Raw genomic sequence first — 26,142 nt, 5'->3', positions numbered from 1 at the left:
GAGTAATGCGGGGCAAAGGTGCGCACCTAACTCTTGTCGTCCAATAACTCTTGAAATAAAAGCAAATAAAATTCCGTTTGCTTACCAAATTGTAACTATATATATATTACCTTCGATACGTAGTACAAGCATTTCTCGAGTTGTGTTTGTAATTGGACAAATACCCTTTTTTAATACAAAAAGACAAATGCGCACCTTTGCCCCATAGTGGGTGCGCACCGTACGGGGCAAAGGTGCACACTTATTGAATTGAACTTCTGAGATAACTTATACCAAAAATAAATGCTTTATCATCAGAAGTGGGAGAAGCATCATTACTAGAGAGTGTAGGCATCGTCCAGTAGGCAGAAGGGGGGTGTTCCGTGTTTTTTTTATGGGTGGAGAAGAGCGGGTGTTATAGTCGAACATACCACGTGGAAATTTTTGGGAGGAAGGAGACTGACAATATAAGATATCTGAAAATGTCCAACATTTGAAACAGAATTCGTTTTTATTAACAAACTAGCTATTAATAAACCCAACGAACTTCGTCCCACCCACAATTGATATATTGATATAAATCATTTCGAGCACTCAAGTTCCCACAGAAATTATTTTTATGTACGTAATCTATACTCGCGGTATATAATTTCTTTTTTGACATATAAACCTGATACAGACTAAGACGCATCAATCCTGATAATGACTGTTTAAATCCGTGGCTCCGTTCTTGGGTTAAATCGTGAGGAACGGACACCAAATCATTTTTATTTATATATAGATCAAGTTTATAAATACATAGTTACCTCCACTTGATTTATTTGAAACTCATTGTTGAAAAAAAAACAATATCGATTTAAAGTTCATTGTGAAAATATAAACATAAACGAAAAATAACCGTTATTGAATTGAATGCATGGTGAAAATAAAAACATTTTTTCATTTGAAATTCATTTTAAATTATTTTTAAGCCATTGTTTATTTTTATTCCTGGTCTCCGTAGCCACATTGCTTGCGCGTTCGCTTAGTAAGCGATCGATCTTGAGTTCAAAACTCAGGGTCCTCATTGACCATCTTTGTGTTGTTACAGAATAACTACGTCCACGCAACCAATCATCAGTAACGGAGAATCGATCCACGGTCGAAATAAGATCGATTCACCCATACAACTGCTCTGCTCTGCAAGACACATCGGGCTGCTGTTCTATAAATAACTCAACAATGATCAATCAACTGTCTCCGCTGTCCGGTCTAACTGGATAATGGAAGAACAGAAGGAAAAACTCTTACGCCTAAATGGCTACTGTGTAAATATGTACCATATGCAATGGTATAGAAGGGAATACTCTAACGCCGAAAAATGGCAACTGTGTTATGTGCTAATTATAGATATGATAAACATGTGACATGTACACGATTAAAATTCGGCTCTGTTAAAGCTAAAATGCTAATGAGCCTAAAATAAACAAAAGGGATAAAAAAAACTGCGCACCTTTGCCCCACAGCCACTGCGCACCTTTGCCCCACAAGCAATATTTGAACTAATCGAATTTTTTAAAAAAGCTCTTGAACTTTTCCACAAAAACGAATACGCACTATCATCTACTATAGAATAATGGGTTCCTTGACAGTGTAGTTTCGAACTTTTCAGTTATTTTAGGTAAGTCAATCGTCATCTCCAAAACTGGAAAAATTAGATCAAAACATCGCAAAACTACCTCATAACTTTTTGCCACTTTCATGCTCGTTTGCTCGTTTGCTTCAAAATGGCCAATGCGCATCTTTGCCCCGCATTACTCTAGTACTGAATATCTAAATCACCCAATTTTTTTTTTAAATATTTCAAGATTTTTTTTGGTACTCCAATTTTTGATGAAATTTTTTTTGGATAATATTCATTGATACACCATAGTAAGACGCACTTTCAGGATTTTTTCAAATTTTTATCTCGAAGCTAATAAGAATGGTGTGCAAAAAATTGAAAAGTACGTTTTTACCATAGATCCTGTGGTGAACCTCATAGGGGTTCAATAAAATAGTTAAAATTTCTTGTTTGGTACCCTATACACTATTTTCAACAGAACGGGTGATTTGGTTTGGGGTACTTTTTACTTCCTTACCAAGCCAGGCCCTTTAGCTCCTATTTCTGTAGCACAACCAGCCCGTTTTATTTTTATTCTATCTTAATCACTGGTTCAGATTGATAATACAAAAGTAAATTATTATAACTAATCATCTTAAAGATAACTCGTCCGGCTGAAACCTTTGTAGGGAATGAGGTGGAACCATTATTATAATAAAAACGTATGCAGACAATCAAATAGTTTTAAAAATAAAATAAAATGAGATTTTAACGAAAAAATTAATATCGAGGGATACTTCGAACCGTTTTCTCGCATAGAAAATGAAATTATTCATTTCTTGACGATTTGAAACAAAACATCGTGATATTCGTTTTCTGGTATCTTGCTGGTTGCGAACAAATCAATGTTCCAACATTCTACACAACTAAATGATTCCGAGCTACGAGCTTTCATCTCCAATGAAAGTTCATGCTAAAATGCATACACTCTTCACAAAAATTACTTTAGTGTCAAAAACGGTTGCGTAACATATACTCGAATACCATTCGCCCGAAACACGTTTACCCGAAGCACATTTACTCGAATGTAACTAATACCCGAATAATATTCACCCGAATGCAACATTCACCCGAATGCAACATTCACCCAAATGTAACGTTTACCGAATGAAGACAAATCGGGTTATAAGTTTTGTCTAATCTCCTGATAATAGATCAGATTCAATCAACACAACAAGAGAGAGCAACAAAAATATGCAGTAAAATGAAAAATTTAATGAGGATATTTGAAAATGATGCGGGAGTCTTCGCTGATTTGGTTTTAGGAATTAATGTAGGCACAATTAACAGGTCTTCGTTCCTTTCCGTGTTGTTCTTTGAGTCTTGGAGATAATTTAGAAATGCAAAAGGGGTTTGGGTATTCTTCGAAAATGAAGCAGGTAAAATAAAGAAAAATAAACAAAAATGTGGAAAGAGTTTGTAAAAAAAGTAATTACGTATAAACGCAACCGTAGCGTTATTTTTATTATGAACTAGCTGACTCGACAAACTTCGTCCCGCCCAAAATGGATATGAATACTTTTAAACATTCACGTTTCCTTACTAAGCGAACGTTCGTGGATTCAATCGCAGAACTATTCATTGATTGATCTTCTAATAGACTCTTTATAATTTTCTTCTACTATAAATTTCCTAGTACTTCTACCAAAACTTCTTCAATTACTTGCAAATGACATGTTTCTCCGTTACATGGAATACATGTTTGATACAGAAAAAGTAATAAAATGAAGACATCTCAAATTGAGCTATTCTTCTCTCGAGTTTTGCGCTTACCAACACATTCGGCGATTCATTTTTGTTCATATAGTTAGAAGATAGAGCAGTGCGTTTTTTCACCTGAAAATCCATTTCCACTTTCGAGCAAAGATTAATTCCGTTAGCGCAAACATCGAATGCACTAAGGACGCCTATCATGAAGTAATTGTAGAACATTTGGGAATTCTATTTTCCGAATTTTCCTATTGTTCTTCAGAGTTTTCCGAAAATTATCAATTATTTTTTTAATATGGTTGATGATATGTGTAGTATTTTTATGGCACCCTCCTTCTCCTTTCAGAGGAGGAAGGTACGTCAAACCATCAAAGAAACATTTCTCGCACACAAAAATCCTCACATGCCAAGTTTGGCTCCACTTGCTTGATTAGTTCTCGAGTTATGCAGAAATTTGTGTTGCATTCGAATGCCCCCTAAAATCTCCACATGCCAAATTTGGCTCAATTTGTTTGATTAGTTCCCTAGTTATGCTGAAATTGGTGTTTTATTTGTATGGTAGCACCCTCTTATAGAGGGGGGAGGAGTATCTATCGACCCTAAAACCTGTATATCATATTATCATATTTTAACGTCCATATCGAGTATTATTTTTTTTTACATTTTACATTTGACATTTTTTCATAAATTTAATCAAGAAACAGTTTGTTTTGACATAGGATTACGTCTTTCGGGAACATGTTGGGGTACAAATTGAAAAATGAAAATCGATCGCATCGTGAAAAATGTCCAATTTCAAACGCTTGTTACTCATTCATTTCATGATGGATTGATGAGATTTTTGCATCAAACGATTACGGCACTCCATAACAATTTTTCACATTGAATAAAATAGTATATATCATATAACTAACTATCGAACAATTGGATGAATTCAACCCCTATCCAAATAGAGATACCCAGTCCTGATTGGTCGAAATTGACGTCATTTCTTTTTCGCGCCTGATTCGTTCTCTCACCGGCAAGCTGCTGGCAATCGAGTAGGAGGCGCCTACTTCACACATACCAAATGATATAAAAGGAAGGAGCATTCGTGGATCTCATTCATTCTTACAACGGACGTGGAACGGACAACAACAAGTGGAGAGCAGCAGCAGTGAAAGCGGCTAATATATAGGCGAGCATTGAAGTTGAGCGGTCAAAATGCGAGCTGTGTCTCACATCGAGCTTCTATGGCAGCAACGACCCGCTATCCGTTATTTTAGTGGTTTTCGTTGACACCATCACGTCGAGCTAAACGGCGAATAGCGAGTTTGATACACTGGATATTGTCATGTTGAACCTTGCGATACGCACCGATCCTCCTTTGCCTTCCTTGCCGCATGAAGTCATGTTGGTTGATGTTGATCTGATGTGACCACACTTAAAACACTAAAAATATATATGTTTACCGATCTGAGCGTCGATCAAAATGAGAAATCTGACTGAGCAGCAGCATCAGCAGAAAGAGAGAACATGCCTGAAACTTTCTGCTCCTGATGTTTGCTGTTGCCATCAGTACTGGACCGATGCGGGACACAGCTCGATTGTTGATGTTAGGCCTCGATGTTTACCGCCGCTGCTGCTGCTACTGCCACTTAAGTTCGATATGAGACACAGCTCAATTGTTGGCCGCTCAGATTCGATGCTCGTCTTGAAGTTCACTGCTGCACTTTCACGATTCCAAGAAGCGTGTGCTCGCACTTCTGATGGAGAGAGCGTGCCCGAAATGCTCCGCTCGCGATGCTTGCTGCTGCCACTAGTAGAGTAGTAGTAGTTTGTCGCTGCTTATACTGCCATAGAAGCTTGATGTGAGGCACAGCTAGCCTATTGACCACACAGCTTCGATGCTCGTCTATATATTAGCCGCGTCCACTGCTGCTGCTCTCCACTGTTGTCCGTTCCACGTCCGTTGTAAAAATGAATAAAATCCACGAACGCTCCTTCCTTTTATATCATTTAGTATGTGTGAAGTAGGCGCCTCCTACTTGATTGTCATGCAGCTTGCCGGTGAACGAACGAATCAGGCGCGAAAAAGAAATGACGTCAATTTCGATCAATCAGGCCTAGGTATCTTCTGTTTGGATAGTGGTTGAGATTTTTTAATTGTTCGATTGTTAGTTACATGATATATATTATTTTATTCAACGTGAAAAATTATTATGGAGTGCCGACAACGTATGATGCAAACATCTCATCAATCCATCATGAAATGAATGAGCAATAAGCGTTTGAAATTGGACGGGTCGCTCATTTATTTTCTAACCGGGAAGCAGTTGACATACTACGCTGCGCTTTTATGTACATGAAAAACCACTTTTAACATGCGGGGGAAAAATCTTATATGAAAATTGCCAGATGTCAATGTTGCCAAGCGTAGTTATGGATGGTTAACCCTTCCGTTACGAGCGTCGTCTATAGACGACATTCGCGCGACGAGCTGTGTGTACGAGCGTCGTCTTTAGACGACATGAAATTCATACTGCTCTTCGATCACACCAGCGCGATGTGCATACTTTTCGGCGCAGTGCTCCGTACAGGGGTAGCACTTCGGCGGAGCACACTGCCGTAATGAAAGGGTTAAACCGACGCCGAACCGAATAGCGATGAACGCACCCATATCACGAACTTCGACATTTGATTTGCTATTATGGTGCTACTCGCTCGTGTATTTCGCGCAAAGGCATCGGCAAAATATTATTTTAGAAAATTCCTTGAGGCATGACCGGAGCCGTTTCGCTATACATATATGCATACATATGTCATTCGCCTCCCTTACCGCATCCAGTCAGGTTGGTTGATGGAAAGTATGTTTCTGACGTGATAAGTTTCCTGTTAGTTGCACATGATCAAAGAAAATGTAAAAGTAAACAGTATTTTTGATCGTAGTTTTATATCATTTTTATGATAAGTGGAAAACAATAAATTAAACTCTTTCGTTTCAAAGCAATATCGAAAGTCCTGAAAAGGACTGGAATGGTTAAATGGGTTGTACGGAATCTGCTGCGTTCTAATGTGAGGTTTCAGTCGGATGTAGCAGTTGTTAACTTTTTGGCAGCGGTAGTTTTTTCGGAGTCGCTGCTGCTTTCCTTGGCTTTGGCATCTTCGGCTTCTGTGCGTCGGTTTGCAAGGGTTTCGTTGACACCATCACGGTGAGCTAAACAACGGATAGCGGGCTTGATACACTGGATGTTGTCATGTGGAACCTTGCGATACACTCTTCCTCAACCGGATCCTTTGTCTCCTTTACCTCCATAACCGCATCCAATTGTATTGGTTGATGTGAACAGGAGTACCAGCAATGCACACTAGAAACACATATGTTTATCGATCTGAGCGTCCAACAAGAATGAGAAATCTGACTGAGTAGCAGCAGCAGCAGCAGCAGTAGACAAAGAGAGCATGCCTGAAACTCTCTACTCATGATGTTTGTCGTTGCCAACAGTAGTGGACCGATGCGAGACACAGCTCGATTGTTGAGGTTCAGCCTCGATGTTTACCGCCGCTGCTGCTGCTACTGCCACTTATGTGAGACACATCTCAATTGTTGGCCGCTCAGATTCGATACTGCACTTTCACGATGCCAAGAAACGTTCTCGCACTTCTGACGGAGAGAGCGTGCCTGAAACGATCCGCTCGTGATGTTTGCTGCTGCCACTAGTAGTAGACCGGTTTCAACAACCGTTGCTACTGTTTACCGCTGCTTATGCTGCCATAGAAGCTCGATGTGAGACACAGCTCGCATTTTGACCGCTCAACTTCAATGCTCGCCTATATATTAGCCGCTTTCACTGCTGCTGCTCTCCACTTGTTGTTGTCCGTTCCACGTCCGTTGTAAGAATGAATGAGATCCACGAATGCTCCTTCCTTTTATATCATTTGGTATGTGTGAAGTAGGCGCCTCCTACTCGATTGCCAGCAGCTTGCCGGTGAGAGAACGAATCAGGCGCGAAAAAGAAATGACGTCAATTTCGACCAATCAGGATTGGGTATCTCTGTTTGGATAGGGGTTGAATTTATCCAATTGTTCGATAGTTAGTTATATGATATATACTATTTTATTCAATGTGAAAAATTGTTATGGAGTGCCGTAATCGTTTGATGCAAAAATCTCATCAATCCATCATGAAATGAATGAGTAACAAGCGTTTGAAATTGGACATTTTTCACGATGCGATCGATTTTCATTTTTCAATTTGTACCCCAATATGTTCCCGAAAGACGTAATCCTACGTCAAAAATTGTCACCCTTCTACATAAACTCGAGTAGACCGCGAGTAATCGATTTTCCACCTTACTAACCATAGATTTAAGAAAATTGTTTATGAATAGTTATAAAAATATAAATGAGAAGGCACCTTAAAACTTATGTAAATGAGCCTGTAAAAATAAACGAATTATAAAAAAATATCATCCAAATCGAACTTTCGCACAATTGGATATTGTCCATGGGTTCAAATTTTATATTTCAGGTAACAATTCTTCCTCCGATTAATAAGCGATATGAAAAGTAACTATTCATGATTTATTTTAAGAACGTACTTCTATCTACAACTCATTTCAAAAAAGCAAAGACGTGATGGGTGATGAGAAATGGATCGGTCCCAACAATGTTGAGCGACGAAACTTCTTGGAAAAAGCGAAACGAACTACCCCGAAGCTGGTTTTCACCTTCAGAAATCCATTCTCTGTATGAGATTGGGATAGAAGGATTGGAAAGATTGAGATTGAGATTGTAAAGGAATTTTGTATTATGAGCTCGTACCAAGCGACTTATCGATAAATTCCACCAAGTACTCCTCACAATCCAGGACAAACATCCGAAATAAGTCAATAAAAAAGGCGTCGTATCCTGTCGACCAGAGCAATGCCAAACTTTGGAGAACATGATATTTTTTTTGAGGTTGACAGGGATGTGCTATTCTACCCGCAATACTAACCAGATAGGACGCCTTATTATTAAACTTTTTTGGACGAAAAACCAACAAGTTCATGCAGAATTGAATCCTTGTGCTGCGTGATACGAGGGTCACTATTTATATTTCGGGAATTGGCAACACTGATGTCATGTGAGTCCATCTGACGGTTCCATCGTAAAGTTTGACATTTTTGACGATATACGTACTCAGAACATTTTGTCATACGGACGCTATTTGTTTATTTTATAATTAGTTGAAAGTTTGGTCTCGGCAAAAAAATGGAACTGAATCGTGAACATTTTCGTGCGATGATTTTTTACGACTTTCGACGTGGATTATCACAACAAGAGTGCGTCAATCAACTTAATTTGACTTTTGGCGATGAAGCTCCATCAAAAACCACTGTGTATCGCTGGTATAGTGAATTCAATCGTGGTCGTAGTTCGCTGTCCGACGAGTTTCGTGAAGGTCGTCCAAAATCGACTGTAGTGCCAGAAAACATCGATGCTGTGCACGAAATGATTAGGCAAGATCGTCATGTAACCTATTGTGAGATTGAGGCATCCCTAAGCATTAGTTCTACCAGCATATATTCGATTTTATATGAACACTTAGTTGTGCGAAAATTATGTTCACGTTGGATCCCACATAATTTGACAATCGCTCAAAAAAAGGCTCGTGTCGATTGGAATAAATGCTTTGAAAATTGGTTTAAGCGCATGCAAAAGTGTATCGATCATCGTGGCGAGTACTTTGAAAAACAATAAAAATATATTCGCAGCTTAACTATTTGTTTTTGTTCCTATTCCCGAAATATAAATAGTGACCCTCGTAGATGACGAAATCTTATTAAACAGAACGGCACATATAAATATTTGAATATATGCATAGTTTCCTATTTAAATTAAAATCTGCGCGAAATTTCCGGGCAACCCAATACATCTGATATTCAGTATTCGAATGACAGCACTTCCCGTTAAATCTTGTTGAACATGGGACATAGGATTTTCGGAAATCAATTGATTTGTGGCTGTCTTAAAAATTACATTGGTTTATTTTAAATAGTTTTAAACTACTTAAAAGAACACAAATAATGGCGTATAGATTGTCGCTGACTGAATGTATACAAAAGAAAGAAGTGGAGGAAGTCTATGTACAATGACTGAACTGGTCTTACTGCTGCAGTCTTCTGACGTATTCGAGCGCTCGTGCAATCTGTTCTGGGACTGGTGGAGCAACTGGCAGATGAGCACCGACTGGGACGAATCCGTTCTCATCGGCGGTGTAGTCCACACGGTACTGGACACCATCAGTTCCAACATATTCGAAGAAGCCCTTGGCGCGAAGGGTTTCGTTATCGGTGTTGCGTTCCTCGATGCGGCCGGTTTCAGCAACTTGAGTGTCTTTCTCGGTCAGATAACGATAGTAGTATCCGTCCTCGTTGTACTCTTTGAGCTGTTCTTTGATGCGATCGAATCCTTCGCCGCTGCCGGAGGAAGACTGCTTGAGCTTCAGTGGCTTTGGTGGGGCTACTACTGGAACAACTGACACAACCTTGGCCGGGACACCGGTGCCGAATTTATTTCCACCAGTGCCCTTTCCAAAGCCTTAAATCATCAATAGTAAGAGTGAATGTCAGAATGGAATTTTGTTGACAACAGTATTTTGCACTTACCTGCACTCAAACCAGCACCCGAACCAGCACCTCCTTGGCCTCCCTTTCCACCGAATCCAGATCCAGCACCACCGGCACCGCCTTGTCCACCGACGCCGTATTTACCGTGCCTGAATAAGAAAAATAGTCACGATTATCTCCTATTGCCCATGAATCCAAAACACTGCGATTGCATCCTACAAGTATGGGTCGTATGAGCCAGAGTATTTTCCGGAATCATCAGGACGGTAGGCGCCACTGTTATCTGGGCGGTATTTTCCATCGTTGTATTTGCCACGATCATCACCATAATAGCGACCATCGTTGACGTTGACGTTGACGTTAACGGGTTTACGGAAAGTTTGGGCGAGTGCGCAGCCCACAAGCGCCAGCTGTAACAACAACTCATATTTATACCAATTCTACCACTTTGAACTTGGAATTTGGATAGCAACAATAACATTGATTTTTATTCGAACTGTTTATATATTGAACGATGGCTTAAGTTATATCCTCCGAATCAGCGAATTTTGATTTTTCCATGAAATCCAATATGTTCGATGTTTAGTGTTTTGTGACAGCCAATAAATTACTTTCCCACATCGGCAAAATCAACCACTAGAGCTACGCTCGAAAACCATCACTCAGAGCCATTGAATGCTGCTTCGAATTCCACCGCTGCACTTTGAACTACTCACCAAGATCATATACTTCATTTTTAAGCTATGCGAAAGTTAAACTTCCAAATCTATACTCCGTCGTGGCAGAGGATTGAATGCAGTATCATCTCCACTCCGGGGAGGCTTATATAGAATGGATCAATGATAGACTAGCCCCCATATTCTATCCGGTTCTGATCATCTGCTCCCGCTTAGCCCGTGTTCCGATGCAGCATCCATTTTTTTCCTTGGTCGCCGGCCAAAGGGGAAACGTTGTGGCTTGACTTCTGCAAGCGCCTCGCGAAAAAGTCTGATCTACATATGAAATTAATTATAATACATTAGATGGGTCGCGCTTGTTCTGGTTCTGGCAGGCGGCTGCTGCTACCATCCGCCCGTTCCCTGAGGTCGTGCGAATGGTGGCGCGTGCGGGGATGTTCTATTTTGGAGACATCAGCGCAAGCTCGTAAACGAATTCTGGATTTAACTGCCCACCTTGTGGTTACTTTGTTTTTTTTTTATTCCTGGTTGCACACGATACAGGGACCAACACTTTTTCTAACTTTTCCTAAGAACATGCATAATTTTTTTATGTAGAAAAAATGCATTCAAAATGATGCTTGGTTTAATTCAACAATATAATTTTGAATGAAGGCATATGGTCGAAGATTTTGACTTTTTGCATTTTATTTAATTTTTTTTATAATGCCAACGAAACAGTCAGCTTTGTTCAACCCAAAAAAAAAAATATATACACGTTGAGCACATTTTTGCTCCTGCTAGGTTTTTCATTAGGCCGCATCAAGAGCATTTGACGAATTTCATGCCAAGAAGTTGACAGTACCATCTCAGATAGCAGTGAACCATTATGGGTGTAATCTCATTGGTCATTTAAGCAACTTTGCATACTTGAAATCTTCAAAAAAAGAATAAGATTATTTTTTGAAAAGGGCCTAAGTTTTCTTTTTTAACCCTTTTCGGTCGTATTAAATTTGGGCATGGTTGTCGTACTGGTCGGAATTATTTTTCCTTGAAAAAGCAGTGATACATGCAAAATTATGAAAAATAAACATTTTCTTTTTTTTGTGAACTATATATATGTATTAACTCAACAATGTATTTTAATGTGATGTTTTTGTATAAAAAATATATTTTATAACTAGTGAAAAGCGGGACGAACAGAGTTTTCGGTGAGGAGCTGTTGCTTAACCGTCGAACGTCGAGTTTTTTCAAATTAATTTGTGCAAAATATCACCATTTGAGGAAAATTTAGGTCCGAAGTGTTCCGAAAGTTATGAAGTGTCGTTCGCGATAGAGTTATATGTCGTTTTCCAAGTTGAGACCGAAAAAAAAAAGAAAAATATTGCAAATTTCGATAGCGTTTTTGCTCTTTTATTTTGATGGTGTTTTTTTCAGAAGCTGCTCTCTTGTTTCGCTCTCGCTTAGCTTAAGCTCCGACAGAGCCAATCGAAAACAACATCAAACAACAGCAGGGAGAAGTGAATGTTAGAAATTAGTGAAGCTTGGCCAACATGCCGGAATACCATCATATAAAAATCCATTATTTCCCTGCTTCAGAAATAGAGAGATGAATGTGTTTTTCGTCGGGAATCATCAACTGGCAGCTCTCCTGGAATACCCCTGTCATTAGAATACAATATATAAGTGATCGTTATTGTATGTTCTACATCGAGTTCAAAGTTGTTTCGTGATAGTGAATGTATCACAATCAAAATAATTAGCTACAAGGGTGGGCTGAACGTTCAGTGACGTCAGATGTTTTTTGTTTGTTTTTTTTTTCATGTACTCATTATTTAAATCTTAAATAATCGCTCATCAATCACTGTGTTCACTGACAGAATTTGTGTTCAACGATTTTGACGTAGGACTACGTCTAACCGGAAGATATAGCGGGTGAAATGGAAATCTAGGCACTGAACAAGTAGGAAAAAATGCAAGATTTGGAACGCTTATAACTCGAGCATTTCTCAATAGATCGCAAAGGTTTTTGCATCAATTGATAGGAAATATATCTACGCATCTATCATAACGAATAACATTTCATTTTTCTTGAGATAAATAATTGAATAATTGTGAAATATCAAGCATTGTCAAAATGCACTATGTGCCCATTTTTGATTGGTCCATTTTGTGCTCCTCAAATCGTACCGACCAAAACGGGCAACCAGAGCAGCAGCGAAATAGAATGAAGCGCGATTGGAAAGGAAAAAGAAAAAAATGAACGAAACATTGGTCGCAGTCCCACACATGCGTAATTCTCGAGCCAGCCAGTCAGCTTAAAAATCCCCGCTCCGCTGCCATAACGATCATTCTCATTCAAACCGTACACCACATCGGTTCGCATCACAACACATCAACAAACCAACCCAAGCAGCCATGTCTGGACATGGTAAAGGAGGAAAAGTGAAGGGAAAGGCAAAATCCCGCTCGAACCGTGTTGATCTGGAGTTCCCCGCAAGGGTAGCTAGGTCGAGCGCGTTAGTACCAGTGCACCAGTCCACCTAGCCGGCGTTATATAGTTTCGGCCGCCGAAGTGATCGAGTTAGCTGGCAAAGCTGCTCGCGACGATAAGAAAACCCGCATTCGGAACAGAACACATTCGGTTCGGTGGACATCAAGACAACAGGCAGTTGCAGCGAATGGCGAGTGGCAAACGCAATCGCAAAACGGCATCAGGTAGCAGAAGAAAAAAGTTTGTTCTTTATACAAACTGCTTTGGTGGCAAATCCAGAACAAGGCGGCATCGAGGGCGTTCGAAATGGTTTTTTTTCAAAACCACGAGTACTAAGTTTTCTAAATTGGAACCATTCCATAAAACAAGGCGCTTATCAGGGCCATTAAACCTTCCAAAAAAGAGTTTAGGAAATACAGTTCAATGCTTTCTAAAACATTATCCAAAATAATAATAAAACACAAATTGATTTTTTCATAATTTGTTTGCCAGAATCTGATGAGTATGTGAATTTGGCAGTTGTTCTGAGCTTATTAATAGTTGGGGACTTTGCTGATTATTCAATTTTCACCAATTCTTAAATTGTTTCCAGATTGAAAGAACAGTAATTTACAATTAGTTCGACATTTAGCTAATTGGACGGACATGTAATGCGACTTATTTAGTTGGACATTTTTGTAAACATAGAGATCCAAATTATGACCCCACATTGAAAGTCGACACTGTACCACTGTCATCGCAAATGTTCAATTACAGGTTAAAATTACCTCCAATCCGATACTGAGTGGTGGTAATGCTACGTGCCATTGAATGTAATTTACTGTAAAATATGTCACAAGCTGGATGGGAAGAAATTTTCCAACTGTGAAAGCTGTGGCGAGTGGCAAATGCAATCGCTAAACATAAAGGTTTAGCCGAACAAGATGGGGATATCGAGTGATAACAAAACAATAAACTCTTTAGATTGAAGATAATTTTGTGATCCTGAAAAGGACCCTTTTTAGCCTGCATGTGAATCCAACGAGCGAACAAATCGTAATGAATGTATTTTTTTTGCCATCGCTCCCTTTTAACGCTCATTCGTTCGTCTCGTTGGACTCGCCCCTCTGGCTGGGTCTGCCGATTTTTCTCTATCCTGTGAGTGTGTACCGCTAAAGTATAAAACACGCGGACCCCAAAAAAATATCTTATTTTCTTTTAAACCGTAAACCCGTGTGGTGGTACGGCATCGGTATCGTGGACGTAACAAAGGAGGACAAGTTAAGGGAAAGGCAAAGTCTCACTCGAACCGTGCAGGTCTCCAGTTCCCTGTTGGTCGCATTCACTGATTGCTCCGCAAGGGTAACTAGGCCGAACGGATTGGTGCCGGAGCACCAGTATACCTAACAGCGATTATAGAGTTTCGGCCGTCGGAGTGCTCGAGTTGGCTTGCAAAGCTGCTCACGACAATCAGAAAACCCGCATCAAGAACAGAGCAGCTTCGGTTCGGCGCTCATCAAGGCAACAATTAGTTTCAGTGAGTGGCAAAGTGTTTCTCCGGCACGTCGCATTAAATGTAATTTACTGAACAACATGTCACAAGCTGGATGGGAAGAAATTTTCCAACTGTGAAAGCTGTGGCGAGTGGCAAACGCAATAACTAAACAGGAAGGTTTAACCGAACAAGATGGGAATATCGAGTGATAACAAAAACACAACACCAAAGGTTCTTTTCAGAACCATCAACATATTCATAAAGAGTAAATAGTAAACTAATCCATTTTTCAGGTAGATAGGTAGGTATTCACGTAGGAGAAGAAAATAAAACAATATATTTAAATTATATATTTAACAAAAGCTGTCCCCTTTGTATAGTCCTACGTCACTCCGGTTATGTCCCCGACATTACCCACCCGTCTTTTTTTTCTTCGCAGAAGTGAAAATATCACTGTTTGATATTCTGCGTTTCGGGCACGTGGAACGGAGAGTGTAAATGTGTTCGTGTGTGTGTTCTACACACTTTTTCGTCCATTTTCTTTCGTCGTAGTGTCACAAACAATAGAATCATCGCCAAGGATGAGCTGAGTGTGCAGTGGCGTCAGATAAGTTTTTTTTCCATACGCATTATTTAAATTATTTAATTGTTTAATATTTTAATTCCTGAAATCTTTACCTTTACCGATTAGAGTTCAATATAGAGTAGGTACGATAAATAACATAACATAGAGAATATATTGCCGGTCAGAATAATTTTAGAAGAATTTTCTCGGTTACTCTTCTTCTTCTTTGTTTTTAAGAGGCTTTAAACTTTGCAGTTCATTCGCCTCTAGACTCTCGGTTACCTAGTCAGGTTTCGATATATATCGTCGGTTCGATTAGTTTTAGAAGGAATTCCTCGGTTACCTTGTCAGGTTCCCAAGAATAGATTTCGCCGTCGCGATTGGAGTTTGATGAAAAGTACGCACGATAAATATCGCAATATATCCTCGGTCCGATTAATATTAATTTTCTCGGTTACCTTGTCTGGTTTCCCAAGAATAGTTTTCTCCCACCGCGATTGTAGTTCCATCAAGAGTAGGCACATTAGATATCGAAATTTATCTCCGAATCGATTAATCTTAGAAGGTTTTTTTTTCGGTTACCTTGTGAGGTTTCCAAAGAATAATTTCCGCCGATGATAGTTTGATGAAGAGTAGGCACGACAAATAACGAAATATATTGTCAGTTCGATTTTTTCTAAAGAATTTTTTGGGTTACCTTGTCAGGTTTCCCAAGAATAATTTTCTAAAAAAAAATGCGCGCGTAGAAAAATTGATGAATGTTGTGAAACATAATATTTTCGCAATTTCGTTTCGTCGAGTGGTTGATAGTTCGCGTTTACATAATCACATCACTTACCTCAGTGAATCCTGATTCATACCTCTTCTCACTAACAATAATCCATCCCATGACATTCGCTAGGGAACCACGCTATAGAGGCGACCCTTCTGGCCTTCGGGCGGCGAATATCATACTAACGTTCCTTCCCTTCCCCTGGTAACTGTAAGGACGTGGCCGGCGTCGTTATTGACCATTTAAAGCTTGAATCACCGAAAATTGCACAACGGCAATGATTTGCTAGTCCCAAGCGTCATTATGTGTGTTCTTTGTGCAATTTGGTTGGTTCAGGTCAATCACGGAGAGCAACTAGGATTTGTACAGTCCACCCAAGCAATCAAGCGAAAATTATATTTTATAACTAGCTGACCCGGCGAACTTCGTCCCGCTCAAAATTATGTAAGGGAGCCCCCCTTTAGAGAGGGGGAGGAGTGTCGAACTACCATAGAAACATTAATCGATCCCTAAAACCTCTATATGATAAGTTTGATTCCATTTGTTTAATTAGTTCTCGAGTTGTTTAGCACCCTGTCCCCTCTTTAGAAACGAAAAAGGAGTGTCAAACCACTATAAAAACATTTATTGCTTCCTAAAACCTCCATATACCAAATTTGGTTCCATTTGCTTGATTAGTTCTCGAGTTATGCAGAAATTTGTGTTTCATTTCTATGAACCACCTTAGAAATGTTTCTTGCCCCCTAAAACCTCCACACGCCAAATTTGGTTCCGTTTGCTTTATTAGTTCTTGAAATGAAATTCTAAATAGACGATCACAAGGTCTACGCTGATTCACGTCAGGGTATAACCTTTGATTCAAATTTTCAAAGAACCCATATTTATATACCTATTCAACTTCGTGATAATTGCAAAAAAAAAACTAAACTTTTCTTAAAAATCATCTTAATGTCATTTTTACAAACGTTCACAGACTAAAATAAAATCGTGGGCATATTATGAAACAACTAACTGTGGATAATGGAAATCCGATTTTATTTTAGTTTCATCATTGCCCTAGATTAATGAAGGAAGGGATGTGATAAATACTAACTGCTACTTGCCTAATTATTTTCTAGCTTTTAGTACATTAAACCGTTTAACTTGAAAAGTTTTTTGAAAAAGGACTATGCCTTTGATTTCTATATAGGGGGGTCACTCTACGAAAATGTAACGATAGAGTAATGTAGTGTAGAGTTTTCAAACGCATATTGGTTATTGCAACATATGTTGTGTTATATATCATTAGACAGGAAATTTATCCAGATTTTTTTTTGCTTGAAACATGAACAATGAATATAGTAAAAAAAGTTAACAATTTGACGATTTAATTGGGTATGTTTTCTTTCGATTGCACTATCCACTCACTTCCTCCCCGACACAACGAGCAATCTTGTTGCCTAAATTCGGGCGTTAGCTCATAATGTGAGTTGATGCGTAAAATGAATTATTCTTCATTTACCGATAATAGGCATTCATTTTATATTATATTGCATGTTGTCCAATCAATTTGTGCTCAATTCATGTTTTTATCGTCTAGGTCTCACTACTAACAATTTGTGTAATTGTGGTCCAGGATGTCATAATATCGAGTATGTTGTTTGGTTATGTGAAAATGCAATACATTAATTTAAATGGCTGCTGATTTGGAAGTTCGAAAGGGTATACCCACGTAATTCAGATTATGATAGCTTGAGTATTCGCGTTCTTACAGGTATATAAAGTTATTACAAACAATATTCTGGACAACGTGGTAACGAAGGAGATAATGCTATTTTTATCTATAATATATTTTTGTAGTCATAGATTGATTTGACTCAGGCTTATATTTATGTAGATCTATTTAGACTTTTGTTTAAAAATGATATATGATGACTCTTTGTCTTTTTCTGCATGACTGAATAAACAGATGAAAAGAGAAGTAATGGCTTTAATGGTATTTTTGTGTACATTTTTGAACAGAATGCGGTACCGAATTCTACCACGTTATGTCATCTAACCCGTTTAAAGGATACAAGTACATACAGGAAACGGTTTTTTTCAGGGTTTCCATTTGATGCATCAAAAGAAAAAAAATACAGATTTTGAACAGTGAAAAAACACAATTCAAATACAATTACTACACATAATCACAGTCCTATGTCAAGATCCCGATACGCACGCACAGCTTAGTAGGGGAATGACTCGTTGTGTTTGTGTTTGGTCCATGCTGTTAGAAATCAAATAATACATACGGCAAGGGATCAATGTGGTGAAACGCTACAGACAAACATGTTACAAACATACAAATCTATAACCATACAAATTGCAGGGCAAGCTAAATAAAACCGTTTAAAAAAGCAGCTCCTATTTTGGCAGTTCATCAATGGAATTGAACTTTTTTTTATTGTGTTTTCTATATAAACATAGATTTAGTTATGGGTCACAACCAGTTTTGCCAACCGTACAGATTTATCTGGAGTGGTACAGATTTTTTCGTTATTTTTGGTACAGATTCTGTACGGTACAGAGTACAGATTTTCGTCAAAGTGTACAGATTGGTACAATTTTTGTTGACGTAGGACTACGTCTAACCATTCAATATAGGGGCTCATTTCAATAATTCAGTGTGAAAAAGTGTTCAGTTTTTGCACGCTAATACCTCCTCAATTAATGAATGGACTTCGGTTCCAAATACAAACATTGATAGGAAATATCCTCAGCAATTGTTTATATGCTACACATATCGGGTTCTCAGCTCATATAAAGCTCAAATTGATGAAAATTTGGAAGAAAGAATTCCCTTTCTTTCCGTATATTTTGTCTGCGCTCTTGCTGCGAACAGCTATTCATTACAAGCAACCACGGGGAACGGGCGAAACGTATGGACAAGGTGAAGGTGGGCTACGAAAAAGAGATTATGAATAAATATAGGCGGTCGCTACAACGTTAACTATATGGCTATATAAAGTGAGCGATGGTGGTGCTTGGCCACATTCTATCATCGGACGCCAAGCAGGAAAGATGTTGTCTTGAGATTGATTTTGATCATAAGAGATATCGTTGCATTTGCAGGGAATGAATACGCTGCGAGTTTCTATCGAAGTGTGTTAAAAGCGTTGGAAGCGTCGCGCCGAGTGAAGTAGAGGCTAATCGCACTCGATTTGATTGAATGATGGAGTTTTGAAAGGGTTTTGTTTAGCTGCGACATGTTTGTAAGTAACATGTTTGTCTCTAGCGCTGTACCACATTAATTGAAATTTGACTACCTTCCTGGTGACCGATTGATCTGAAATTTGGAATACACCGTTATCTCTGCAGTCATTATAAAACTGCGTATTTCATGATCTTGGGAATCCAAGATGGCGGCCGCTACAAAATGGCGGATTACATATTTTCTCAAAGCCCCACCAATATGGGTATCAAATGAAATACTTGACTCACAGTTATTCATGAGGAATGCAAAACCAAATTATATCATGATACCAGACGGTAAATTCCTATTACGATATGCTTGCCATTAAGTCTGTTCGTTGCCGGCTGAACAATAACCCCTACATCATTTGCACCGCGTTTGAGTGTTTAGATGCAAATACGAAGCAATCAAAATTTATCGTGTGCTGAGGTTTTATTCTATCCTTTCAATTTATTCTTTAATTTTGTGCATGAAAAGTTGGTAATTCTGGGATCTGTGCTCCATGATATTCGAATAATGGACACCCTTTGGTGTAGACCTACGTCTCTCCAGTTATGTCCCCGAAATTACCCATCCGTCTTTTTCCATTTGTGAAATTTCGTACATTTGAACAAAGCAACATTAAGGTACATGACGACTTTTACGCCGCAGTATCACTTGGTTCTGCTGATCTTAAAAGCATTTACAACGCAATGATTGATCAGTTTCATAAGGATGAAATTCCTTACAATTTCTTGTTCAAATGTAAGGAATTCACACGCCCAAAAAATCTGTACAATTCTGTACTTTTGACGAAAATTTGTACTCTGTACCGAAATAACGAAAAAATCTGGAAAAAATGGGTCGAAAATGGTAGTTTTCGAACTTTTTGTTGCATAACTATCGTAAATTAGAGTTAAAAACGATTCTGATTATGTAGAAATGTTCTCTAATGATGGACACTCGTAAGTGTACAAGGAATTGTTGAATAGTATCAATTTTTCACTGAACTACGATTATTTGAAAGTCGACCCAATCTCACCCCTTATAGGGGGTGACAATGGGTCAAAGTAGTGAATATTACTTTCTATTAAGAATTGTGTTCAATTTCAATCAATTTCTCAATAATTTCAAGATAATTTAACAACATGTAAGCGTCTTGAATGATTATTTGAGAAACGAAAATAGTGTCAATTCACCCAGAAGTGCGATGGAAATGTTTATATATAGCCCTTCCATGTCAAACCGATATAGTGGTTCTCAGATTTTCGTGAAAAGTGGAAGTTTTTTTTCTTTATCACAAAACATTAGACCCGTATTTTTTCATTAGGGAGATAATTTCCATTTTAGGGTTGCCCAAAAAATCAATTTTTTTCAATTTTTTTTTCCAAAAATGACATTTTTTTAAATTCATAATACTACTGTACCGATTCGGATGATCTACATATCAAATTAAATAGATGACCATTTCTATTTAGGGTGGTCCAAAACATATTTTTTTCTCATTTTTTTCCAAAAATTACTTTTTTTTAAAAGGCATAACTTTTTCACTACTGCATCGATTTAGATGATCGACATTGTGTTATTTTCAAAATTACCCGATGGTCCGAATAATCATTTTTCCCTTTTTTTCAAAAAATTATTTTTTTCAATTCATAACTTTTAAACTACCGGGCCGTTTCAGATGATCGATATACCAATTTAAAGCCACATGAAATCCCACATATGCATAAAAATTGAATTCTAGTCGCATAGATGTTGTCCAGTCGCATAGGAATATTGAACGAAAACTGAAAACATGTTAACTTTGCAAAATCTCTCGAAAACGAAAAAAAACACCTCTCTGATGTTTGGATAAGTATGTAAAAAAACCTCAGCTTACAAGAAAGAATATAAAAAAATATGGTGACCTTAGTAGTTGTAAGCTATGGAAAACAATTACACTCAGGTTTTTTTTTGCGCGGGGGATACGTACCTCGTAAAAAAAACGTGTTAATTGGAAAATCCGCGTAAAAAACAGGTCACCTAAAACCTACGTAAACATCGTGATAGAGTGCGGCACTAATTTCCGTCATAAGCGCTAAGCTCCGTCGCAAGCACTGATTACCGTCATATGCTCTGACGGAGCATGAAGACGATATGTGAGCGAAGTGAGAGATGTAATATAGCTCTGGTCTTTTTTTACGCGTACCCGCGTAAAAAAAACTGCGTTAATTGGAAAATCCGCGTTAAAAACAACCGAGATAATTGGAAAATCCGCGTAAAAAAAACGCGTTAATTGGAAAATCCGCGTAAAAAAAACTCGTAACAAAGCCTCGCAAGAAAAACTGCGTAGAAAAAACCTTGGTGTACAATCAATAATTACGAAAACAAAATTTGGGTTTTTTGTAAGTGTAATGTCTTTCAAACAAAATTAGCTCATTGGCTTTAATTTCATATATCGATCATCTAAATCGGTCCAGTTGTTCAAAAGTTATTGAAAAGGTCATTTTTGGAAAAAAAAAAAAAAAAAGGGGAGAAGTTGATTTTTCGGACCACCTTGAATAGTAAATGGCCACCCTGATGAAAAAAAAATATATATACGGGTATAATATTTTACGATATGGAATAAAATTACCAATTTTCATGAAAATCTGAAAATCACTCTATCGGTTTGGCATGGAATTCAATTTTGTGCTTGACCCATTATCACCCCCACTCAGTGTTAATAAGAGATTATTTCGAAAATATTGAAATTCGAATGGTAAAATTTTTTGATGTTCAAAATCAGTAATGACTCATCTGGCAAGATTTAAATAATAAATCTATCCCATATTTACAATTTAATAGTTCTGTATAATGCTGGGCATGATATTTTTTTTTCTGAGGTGTTATTTGACGGCTATTTGCACATCAAACTTTGATGAATTATTAAATAATAACGTGTTTACATACAATTTGGTCGTAAGCTTTCATGATAGAGTCGGAAAAACCGTTCAGGAACCGTGCGAAGGAACTAGTTCGCCTTTCCGCAAGTTTTAGCGACTTTCAAAGTAGAAGCACCTTTTAATTCCCCAGTAATTTAACAAAAATCCATACAAATTACCTGTGGAACTTTTGCCGTCTCAACGTATGCATTAACTAGCGTCATTTATTAATACTTAGTTGAGATTTTCTAAGCCAAATAACACGCCTTGAATGTATTCCGAGGGGCAAGCTCTAGAATACGCGTGATCACAGTGCAAGTCGAAGCACCTATCTGAATGGTTAGCGCCGATGGTAAGCACCTATCTGAATTAGAAAAGAGGAGATTGGAAGATGTCAATATTCTATTATCCCCAAAGTTTCGACAAGCGCCTGGTTTAAAGGGTTAAACGTTGATAGAGATTTTATAAAAAGGTTGCTGCCTAATCATATTGATTTCAATGCAATTATTTATAATGTGGGATATGATATTAAGTACGTTGGTAACGTGAAAAAAAAGACGGGTGGGTAATGTCGGGGACATAACCGGAGTGACGTAGGACTATACAAAGGGGACAGCTTTTGTTAAATATATAATTTAAATATATTGTTTTATTTTCTTCTCCTACGTGAATACCTACCTATCTACCTGAAAAATGGATTAGTTTACTATTTACTCTTTATGAATATGTTGATGGTTCTGAAAAGAACCTTTGGTGTTGTGTTTTTGTTATCACTCGATATTCCCATCTTGTTCGGTTAAACCTTCCTGTTTAGTTATTGCGTTTGCCACTCGCCACAGCTTTCACAGTTGGAAAATTTCTTCCCATCCAGCTTGTGACATGTTGTTCAGTAAATTACATTTAATGCGACGTGCCGGAGAAACACTTTGCCACTCACTGAAACTAATTGTTGCCTTGATGAGCGCCGAACCGAAGCTGCTCTGTTCTTGATGCGGGTTTTCTGATTGTCGTGAGCAGCTTTGCAAGCCAACTCGAGCACTCCGACGGCCGAAACTCTATAATCGCTGTTAGGTATACTGGTGCTCCGGCACCAATCCGTTCGGCCTAGTTACCCTTGCGGAGCAATCAGTGAATGCGACCAACAGGGAACTGGAGACCTGCACGGTTCGAGTGAGACTTTGCCTTTCCCTTAACTTGTCCTCCTTTGTTACGTCCACGATACCGATGCCGTACCACCACACGGGTTTACGGTTTAAAAGAAAATAAGATATTTTTTTGGGGTCCGCGTGTTTTATACTTTAGCGGTACACACTCACAGGATAGAGAAAAATCGGCAGACCCAGCCAGAGGGGCGAGTCCAACGAGACGAACGAATGAGCGTTAAAAGGGAGCGATGGCAAAAAAAATACATTCATTACGATTTGTTCGCTCGTTGGATTCACATGCAGGCTAAAAAGGGTCCTTTTCAGGATCACAAAATTATCTTCAATCTAAAGAGTTTATTGTTTTGTTATCACTCGATATCCCCATCTTGTTCGGCTAAACCTTTATGTTTAGCGATTGCATTTGCCACTCGCCACAGCTTTCACAGTTGGAAAATTTCTTCCCATCCAGCTTGTGACATATTTTACAGTAAATTACATTCAATGGCACGTAGCATTACCACCACTCAGTATCGGATTGGAGGTAATTTTAACCTGTAATTGAACATTTGCGATGACAGTGGTACAGTGTCGACTTTCAATGTGGGGTCATAATTTGGATCTCTATGTTTACAAAAATGTCCAACTAAATAAGTCGCATTACATGTCCGTCCAATTAGCTAAATGTCGAACTAATTGTAAATTACTGTTCTTTCAATCTGGAAACAATTTAAGAATTGGTGAAAATTGAATAATCAGCAAAGTCCCCAACTATTAATAAGCTCAGAACAACTGCCAAATTCACATACTCATCAGATTCTGGCAAACAAATTATGAAAAAATCAATTTGTGTTTTATTATTATTTTGGATAATGTTTTAGAAAGCATTGAACTGTATTTCCTAAACTCTTTTTTGGAAGGTTTAATGGCCCTGATAAGCGCCTTGTTTTATGGAATGGTTCCAATTTAGAAAACTTAGTACTCGTGGTTTTGAAAAAAAACCATTTCGAACGCCCTCGATGCCGCCTTGTTCTGGATTTGCCACCAAAGCAGTTTGTATAAAGAACAAACTTTTTTCTTCTGCTACCTGATGCCGTTTTGCGATTGCGTTTGCCACTCGCCATTCGCTGCAACTGCCTGTTGTCTTGATGTCCACCGAACCGAATGTGTTCTGTTCCGAATGCGGGTTTTCTTATCGTCGCGAGCAGCTTTGCCAGCTAACTCGATCACTTCGGCGGCCGAAACTATATAACGCCGGCTAGGTGGACTGGTGCACTGGTACTAACGCGCTCGACCTAGCTACCCTTGCGGGGAACTCCAGATCAACACGGTTCGAGCGGGATTTTGCCTTTCCCTTCACTTTTCCTCCTTTACCATGTCCAGACATGGCTGCTTGGGTTGGTTTGTTGATGTGTTGTGATGCGAACCGATGTGGTGTACGGTTTGAATGAGAATGATCGTTATGGCAGCGGAGCGGGGATTTTTAAGCTGACTGGCTGGCTCGAGAATTACGCATGTGTGGGACTGCGACCAATGTTTCGTTCATTTTTTTCTTTTTCCTTTCCAATCGCGCTTCATTCTATTTCGCTGCTGCTCTGGTTGCCCGTTTTGGTCGGTACGATTTGAGGAGCACAAAATGGACCAATCAAAAATGGGCACATAGTGCATTTTGACAATGCTTGATATTTCACAATTATTCAATTATTTATCTCAAGAAAAATGAAATGTTATTCGTTATGATAGATGCGTAGATATATTTCCTATCAATTGATGCAAAAACCTTTGCGATCTATTGAGAAATGCTCGAGTTATAAGCGTTCCAAATCTTGCATTTTTTCCTACTTGTGCAGTGCCTAGATTTCCATTTCACCCGCTATATCTTCCGGTTAGACGTAGTCCTACGTCAAAAAATTCAATGAAAGAACTAAACTGGCAGCAGATTGAAAGGTTCGAAAGGATACACTCACGTATATCAGTCGCGATATTTTATGAAGAAGAACTAATGGTTTTATTTGGCCAGCTACACTTCCCCAAATCCACTTGTCCATTTCGCTTTCTCTTCCCTATGAATAGGCAGAACCCCATAGGATTAGTTCGCTACAGAATCCACACAAATTTCGCGAGGTAGCGGTTATAAGATATTCAATCTGCATCACCTGGCGATATAATTATTATGAGTCTCCACAGGCAATGTTTCAGAGATGTATAATATCGTCGGACAAGCTTGTTATTTAAATTTAAGTTCATAAATGCTCTGTAAGATGATGGCTTCGTATTGTATTCAGCTAAACTAAATAAACGATAGAAAAAGGCGATCGATCGATTAATATTTCTGTAGGGACAATTTAATCAATGAGGATTTTCATGTACATTTATGAACATCGATACAAAAAAAACGAGAGAATATCGAGTTTTTCGTGTCGATATTGGAATATCTATCTGATTTTTTCTTCATGAGTTTACTATCGAAAATACAAACTATTATTAATTAATTGTTCCGGACTTTTGCTACCACTACAACTCTTAGAACCCGTTTGAAAATCAGTTCAGTTCATTTAACACACGGTTTTTCTAGGGCCATCATTTGGAGGTTTGTACATGTCCGACTCGATTTTACTTTCAACGTTAATTTTGGAATCCAACACATAATCGAATCACAAAAAAGCTATTTTTCTATCAATGTTTGACATTCATACATTAATGAAAAAATTGTTTTCTTGAGATTCGATTATGTATAGGATTTGAAAATAATTGCTGAAAAAAAATGGTCGACTATATATAATCGAGTCCGACCTGTATGAGTCCGATTTACGGATTTCTGAACAGTGACATAAACTTAATCCAAAAAAAAAAAATGTCTTCAAAGTCCTACGGTTGTCCTATATCCTTATACCCTCCTTTCCTTCCTTTGCGGGTAATTCGTCCCCTTGCTATAAGCAGTAGAATAAGTTGAAACGTAAATACACTATAGATATACGAATAGATTTAAGAATTGAGTGTTCATCAACATTGTGT

At 38.3% G+C, this 26,142-nt stretch overlaps 1 protein-coding gene across 1 annotated transcript in view; it reads right to left on the bottom strand.

Moving 5' to 3' along the window:
• Nucleotides 1–9,389: 9,389 nt before the first annotated feature.
• Nucleotides 9,390–26,142, bottom strand: part of LOC129773356 (uncharacterized) — a 51,187-nt gene continuing 34,434 nt past the window's right edge. Inside the window, exons 4-7 of the mRNA XM_055776953.1 lie at nt 10,943–11,004; nt 10,145–10,335; nt 9,965–10,074; nt 9,390–9,896 (exon numbers count right to left, since the gene is read on the bottom strand). Of these exons, the coding sequence (XP_055632928.1) occupies nt 9,463–9,896; nt 9,965–10,074; nt 10,145–10,335; nt 10,943–11,004 (797 nt within the window). The 3' untranslated portion in view covers nt 9,390–9,462. The remainder of the gene's footprint in view (nt 9,897–9,964; nt 10,075–10,144; nt 10,336–10,942; nt 11,005–26,142) is intronic.

This window comes from Toxorhynchites rutilus, chromosome 3 (assembly GCF_029784135.1).
Source record: "Toxorhynchites rutilus septentrionalis strain SRP chromosome 3, ASM2978413v1, whole genome shotgun sequence".
NCBI classification, from domain to species: Eukaryota; Metazoa; Arthropoda; class Insecta; order Diptera; family Culicidae; genus Toxorhynchites; species Toxorhynchites rutilus.
The sequence above is the reverse complement of the archived record's forward strand: the minus strand, read 5'-3'. Positions and strand labels throughout refer to the sequence as shown.